The sequence below is a fragment of the Triticum urartu genome, chromosome 1 (genome assembly GCF_003073215.2).
Source record: "Triticum urartu cultivar G1812 chromosome 1, Tu2.1, whole genome shotgun sequence".
Taxonomy (NCBI): Eukaryota; Viridiplantae; Streptophyta; class Magnoliopsida; order Poales; family Poaceae; genus Triticum; species Triticum urartu.
In genome coordinates this window covers 558,968,332-558,975,114 of record NC_053022.1, presented here as the reverse complement: position 1 = coordinate 558,975,114, position 6,783 = coordinate 558,968,332, and the positions used below count along the sequence as shown (strand labels likewise).

Sequence of the window (6,783 nt, the reverse complement as noted above, 5' to 3'; positions counted from 1 at the left end):
CCTCTAATAGGCCAAAAGTTAGTTCAGACCGCAAGTGGCCCAACCCTGGTGTGGACCGTTAATAGGCTCAAAGTTACACCAGCCTGGAATTGGACCATGCAGAATATGGGCCTTTAAGAGGCCAAAAGTCAGATCAGACCATAAATGGCCCAACTCATGTCTGGGCTTTTAGCAGGCCGGTCTAGAAATTAGCCCAACCCAGAATGGGTCACTAAAAGGCCAAAAGTCAAATGCCCAGAAATTTGGTCCGTCTATACATTGGGCCGCTGAGAGGACGAAAGCAACTAGGGCCGCAGTTGAGGCCAAATATGTGGCGGACCTTTAACGGGCTGGAACTGATGGCGGGCCACAATGACACCATATAGGTAACAAGGCATTGACGGGCCGAATTAGCTAGACTCATATGGGCCATGGGCCTATATGGGCTAGCCGCATGTAGGCCTGAAATGGGTCAGCCTGCTAATTTTGGCTAGGCTGGCCTTTTTAACCTAAATGGGCCAATGTTGGGCCGTACCATGTTTCACCATTTCATAGGCAGGTATTGTCCATTGGGCGAGTGACACCTGTCTCGTACGCGAGCTGACACGTGGTTCCTCCGGCCAATGACAACTTTACATGTGGAAAATTGCAATTAGTCCAGACTGTTAACGGGTTATTAGATCCAAACTCGAACCCGATAGCTTAACGGGGACCCGTTATGGTGGATGTCACGATTCAGTTACCCTTGACGAAAGCAGTTCCATGACGCGCCATTTATCGTCATGGAAGTGGACACTTCTGTGATGATACTTGTAGTTTTGTCATGGAACACTTCTACGGTAGCACCGGTAAGACTATCTTGATTCTGTCATAAAACCATCACGGATGTACATGCATGACAAAACTTGACCTACTATGACAAACACGTATCATCACGAAAGTGTTTTTTTCTTGTAGTGGATGTTGATGCGCAACAGGCAGAGTTGCTCGCTGGAGAGGAGGCCAATACTGTCTGCTGCTTCGGGGGCTTGTGGAGGAGGCAAACCCGTGACTTGGTGCTCGGTGAAGCCTGCTCGAGGAGGAAACACGCGAGTCGAGCTTGCAGCTCTGGACTGGGGCGACGACGGCAGTGGTCGGCAGCGGTTTGCGGTCCAGTGGAGGACGGTGGATGGTTGGGAGGACGGGGTGGCGGCTGTGGATGGTTGGGGTGCTGGTGGCTTGCGATAGTGAGGGGTGGAGGAGCTGCGGTGGTGAGGGGTTACACCGGCGGTGGGCGCGGGGCGGCTGCGCTAGAGATGGTCTGAGCGAAAGGCGGTCGCGCGCCGGCGGTGAGAGCTAGGTTTTGGGGGCGGCGGGGGCGGTCGATCTGGTGGGGCAGGGGTTATTTGGGGGCAGTGTTGCGGATCTGGTTGTGGGAGGGTCGACGCGTCTATTTCACGATGGGCCAAAATTTTCGTCAAGTCGCGCGCTTTTTTTCCTAGATGGCGTGCTAAGCCGTTTTACCGTTTCGCACCAAAGACGGTGTCCGGCATGGGCTTGCAAATTGTGGGTCGAGATTTATTTCTCCCGGCAGAGTGTGTGCCATAAATTGTATCGGCAGTGGTAGTGCCATTGTTGCTATAGTTCTCACGACAGTTAGGCCACCTTAACATGCTTCTAGCGGCAGTAACACGTGTCCCGACAGACAGTGTGACCTTAGACAGGTTTTTCTCCTGGTAGTTAACTGCCCCCAATCAAGTGTTGTGGTGTAGTGAATATGCAAGTCAAATTCTTATAGCAACAACACCCACCTAATCAACTTAGGTTTAACATCTTTCTTTTCCATAAGATATTTAATAGCAGCATGATCGGTGTGCATGGTTACTTTAGAATCAACAACCTAAGATCTGAATTTATCACATACAAACAAAACTGGTAAAAAATATTTCTCAATAGTAGCATAGTGGATAACATTTAATTTCTTATCAAATCTTTGTCCTAGGAAACACCAACAACATAATCACTAGCATCACACATAATTTCAAAAGGTAGGTTCCAGTCAGGTGATTGAACAATGGGTGCAGAGATTAAGGCTTTCTTAAGTATTTCAAAGGCTTCTACACAATCGTCATAAAAAACAAATGGAACATCTTTTGGCAAGAGATTAGTAAGAGGCCTAGAAATTTTAGAGTAGTCTTTAATGAATCTCCTATAGAAACCAGCATGACCTAGGAAACTTCTTATACCTTTAATATCTTTAGGACATGGCATTTTATCAATTGCATCAACTTTAGCTTTATCAACTTCAATACCCATTACAGAAATTTTATTCCCAAGGACTATACCTTCATTCACCATAAAGTGGCGCTTTTCCCAATTCAAGACAAGATTAGTTTCTTCACATCTCTGCAAAACTCGATCAAGGTTGCTTACGAAATCATCAAAGACGTTCCATAAATGAAAAATAATCCATGAAAACCTCAACAATCATTTCACAATAATCAGAGAATATAGCAGTCATACATCTTTAAAAGGTGGCAGGTGCATTACATAAACCAAAAGGCATACATCTACAAGCATAAGTCCCAAGTAAAGGTGGTTTTCTCTTGATCTTCTAATGACACAGGTATTTGAGAATAACAAGAATATACATCTAAGAAACAAAAGTGTGTATGCTTTATAGTCTTTATAGCATTTGATCGATAACCGGCCAGGGGTAATGATCTTTCCCAGTAGCTTTGTTTAATTTCCTGAAATCAATTACCATCCTATAACTAGTTACAATTCTTTGTGGAATAATTTCATTTTTATCATTAGGAATGACAATGATACCTCTTTTCTTAGGAACACAATGAACAGGGCTCACCCATCTACTACCAACTATGGGATAAATTATACCTGATTCTAGAAGCTTTAATATTTCATTTCTTACCACATCCTTCATCTTAGGATTTAATCATCGTTGGTGATCAACAACTGGCTTAGCATTCGGGCTCCACATTAATCTTGTGCTGACATAGAGTATATCTAATAGCGGCATGGTGCTTCCTCAGAGTTTCTAATAGTCTCTTTTCTTCATGTTCTAAAAGGTTAGCACTAATAATAACATGATATATCTTCTTTTCATCAAGGTAAGCATATTCCAATGTATCAGGAAATTGTTTCAATTCAAACATGGGATCACCCTTAGGTGGAGGAGTACCTCCAATAGTTTCAACAGGCAAATTGTGTTTTAGAATAGGTGGTTGATCAAAGAACATCTTATCTATTCCATTTCTTTCATTCTTATGCATATCATCTTCATGGTCTAGCAAATATTGTTCTAATGGATCAGTGGGAGGCACAACATTAGAAGCAAGACCAATAATTTCATCTTTACTAGGGAATTCTTTAGCATGAGTTTGTCTATGGAATTTAGAGAAATTAAACTCATGAGATACATCACCTAAGTTAACACTGACAGTTTCTTTATGACAATCAATCCTAGCATTAACTGTATTCAAGAAAGGTTTCCCAAATATAATGGGATAAAAATCATCTTGTGGGGAAACAAGAACTGGAAAATCAGTAGGGTATTTAATCTTTCCACACAAGACTTCAACATCTCTAACAATCTGAAGCGGTGAAATAGTATCTCTGTTCGCTAGCTTAATAGTAACATTGATATCTTCTATCTCAGTGATGACCAACAAGTATAGGGGATCTATCATAGTACTTTCGATAAGAGTGTCAAACCCAACGAGGAGTAGAAGGAACTGACAAGCGATTTTCAGCAAGGTATTCTCTGCAAGCACTAAAATTATCGGTAACAGATAGTTGTGTGGTAAGATAATTTGTAACGGGTAACAAGTAACAAAAGTAACTAAGGTGCAGCAAGGTGGCCCTATCCTTTTTGTAGCAAAGGACAAGCCTGGACGAACTCTTATATAAAGCAAATTGCTCCCGAGGACACATGGGAATTATTGTCAAATTAGTTTTCATCATGCTCATATGACTCGCGTTCGTTACTTTGATAATTTGATATGTGGGTGGACCGGTCACTACTAGGGAAAACCTTATACACAGAAGCTTATCAGTAGTGCGGTCTAAAAGGGGGCACTACTGCTAACTAGTAGTAGCGAGGGGTATAAAACCCGCTCTACTACTAAGTTGATAGTAGTAGCAAGGGGTATAAACCCGCGCTGCTACTAAGTTGTCTCTACCATGCCCTCGGGACAGGCCATAGTAGTAGCGAGGGGTATAAAACCTGCGCTACTACTAAGTGAGTAGCTATAGCACTGGTAAGTCCCCCACGCTATTACTAAGCGTGTCCACGCCGGCCCGATCCACTCCCACCCCACCACTCTCTCTCTCATCCCTAAGAAAAACACTCTCACAAACTCACATGTTCCTCGGTCCACCCCACCCCGGCTCCTATCCCCACGATCTCCTCGCCGCCGCCACCCACGCCGGCCGGTTCCGGCGAGCACCGGCCACGCGCAACACTCCCCCAAGCCCCGCCCCCCCCTCCCCTCCGTCCAGATCCGACATGGCCGCAGTTCCTACATGGCCACCCTCTTCTCCACCGCGTTCTCACACCACTTCATCCCGCTCCCCTCCGCCACCAGGCCCGCCGCCGCCACCTCGTTCACCTGCGGCCCGCTGCACGCCGTGTCGGCGCTGCTAGCGCCACGGAGGCGACTCCTGCTGCCCGTGGCCATGGCCGTGTCATCCGAGTTCGAGATGGAGGACGCGGAGGGGGAGCCGAGCGAGGGCGAGGGCGGAGGCGACTCCAAGGCCGAGTACTCCGAGGACCTCAAGGCCTTTGTCGGCAACCTGCCTTTCACCATCGACAGCGCGCAGCTCGCCGGGCTCTTCGAGCAGGCCGGCTCCGTCGAGATGGTCGAGGTATAAATTCACGCTCTCTAGTCTTGTTAACTAACAGTTAGTTTGGCGCGAATTATAACGGGCCAAAGTGAAATTCTTCTGGGCATTGCATGATTAAGATAGAGACTTCGGAGTCAGGACGTTTTGTTTTAGTGTAGTGTCAGGTTGTCCAAGGGATGTGGAATTGTTGCTGTGTAGATTGTGTCCTAAGGTACTGTAAATTTTTCTCGGCATGAAGTAAGTTGGAGTTGGTTCAGTACTTCAGAGGCCTCGTAAATTCAGTACTTCAGTGCAGTGCCGAGAGCGCTCCAGTGGAGTCGGGGGAGTCCACGATAAATACTAATCCAAAGGCGGCCAGATGGATTAGAAGGTATATCTTGATGCTAACCCATGGGTGGGAATTTTTAGGGGGAGAATTAAAGAATAGAGCACTTGGGGGCAGGCTGTGCTTGTGCGGTTGTGCCTCCCACTGATCAGTAAAAGTGGAACATGGCTTTGGGATTACATAAGATAAGATGTTGTAAAATGGTCTCGGCTTGAACTAAGTTCGAATTTCTTCAGTAAATTACTCAATGTTCAATTGTAGCAGAGCTGAGCACTAAGCCTTGAATATTTTATTTTTTCAGAATGATATAGTATCTCATTTCTTGCAGATTGTATACAATAGAATGACCGGACGGAGCCGTGGATTTGAATTCGTCATAATGGGTTCAGTGGAGGACGTTGTTGTCGCCGTCGAGCAATTCAATGGCTATGTAAGAAGACTTCATCTGTTTTAAACCACCTTATCTTGGTACATTAAATGGGTTTAAATGACTATATGTGGATAAATTTTATAAGATGTCATGAAAAAGTTAGTTCTCTACAGGTTTCTATAGTGCCAAGGGGATTCAGAGTTCCACCTCTAAGTATTTGGATCTTATCTAACCATGCTCTGAGATTTAGATGTGTTGGGGAATGGGGATTGCTAGTTCCTGCTGGGTAATCAGAATAATGTTTGGGTTTTCCTCAAGGATGTCGACACTATTTATAGTATGTTAAATGCAGACAATGCTGTTGATTTATGAGAATTATTTATTTACCTAGTGGATCCCAAATTGTATATCTGTCCCTATCAATGCAAATGCTGAGCCATGTTCCACTTTTACTACTTTACATTATATTTTCACTGCCTGAAGGGGTTAGTATGCTCCTTGTCTTTTTCACTGATTGTCTTTTTCATCGACATGCACCGCATTATTTTTCCGTGTCATTCTTCTGAAGAATCTGAAGTTTTTGAACCTCTGTTGGTAGTGCTACAGGGTTTTGGTGGCAATGCCGACGGTCGTCGATAGGTTCGTGGACTAGACGGTGTCGTGGCTGCCGATGTATGGAGAAGCGAAGCTGCTGCTCGTCATCTACCTCTGACACCCCAGCATACGGGTAAGCAGTCGATCAGACACCCCGAGCCCGAGAGATAATCAACATTTCAGATAGACTTGATTCGGTATGTGACCAATTCTGAATCCGAATCTGAATGGTGTTCGGATTTTAGGGTGCGGGGCACGTGTACAGTGGCTTCCTCCAGCCGCTGGTGGCGTGGCACGAGGCCGCCATCGACCGGGGCCTGCTTGAGCTGAGGGCTAGGGCGAGGGGCGTGACGGCGTCACAACTGTGGCTCGTCGAGGCTGCCCGCTGTGTTTCGTCACAGCTGCAGGCGGCGAGATCAGACTGGGAAGGCGCCACGCATTGACGAGTGAGCCAATTTTTGGATCGGACCATAACAACGTGTCTCAGTCTTTGATGTCTAGAAGTAGTGGTAAAGTTTTGAATTTGCATGGCAAGAGCCACTTACGTAGGTAGCTGACACGCACAACACTGTGTTTACACTCTTATTTATGTAAAAGATATGAATTATACATGAGTTGCCTCTACAATGAGGAACTGTGATAGTAGATACGACAATTGTGTGATAGAATG

At 45.5% G+C, this 6,783-nt stretch overlaps 1 protein-coding gene across 1 annotated transcript; it reads left to right on the top strand.

Annotated features, from left to right (window-relative positions):
- The first annotated feature begins 4,395 nt into the window (after nucleotides 1-4,395).
- On the top strand, nucleotides 4,396-6,556 carry LOC125533144 (29 kDa ribonucleoprotein A, chloroplastic-like). Its single transcript, XM_048696902.1, has 3 exons — nucleotides 4,396-4,845; nucleotides 5,478-5,579; nucleotides 6,359-6,556. The coding sequence occupies exons 1-3, from the start codon at nucleotides 4,504-4,506 to the stop codon at nucleotides 6,554-6,556; spliced, it is 642 nt and encodes a 213-aa protein (XP_048552859.1). The 5' UTR covers nucleotides 4,396-4,503.
- The last annotated feature ends 227 nt before the right edge of the window (nucleotides 6,557-6,783 follow it).

What these genes read in the sequence shown, in the direction of transcription:
- LOC125533144 (XM_048696902.1), top strand. Translation starts at nt 4,504, where the DNA reads ATGGCCACCCTCTTCTCCACCGCGTTCTCACACCACTTCATCCCGCTC. An exon ending in GCTCCGTCGAGATGGTCGAG is followed by an intron (nt 4,846 to 5,477) that starts GTATAAATTCAC and finishes CATTTCTTGCAG; the next exon opens with ATTGTATACAATAGAATGAC. An exon ending in TCGAGCAATTCAATGGCTAT is followed by an intron (nt 5,580 to 6,358) that starts GTAAGAAGACTT and finishes TTCGGATTTTAG; the next exon opens with GGTGCGGGGCACGTGTACAG.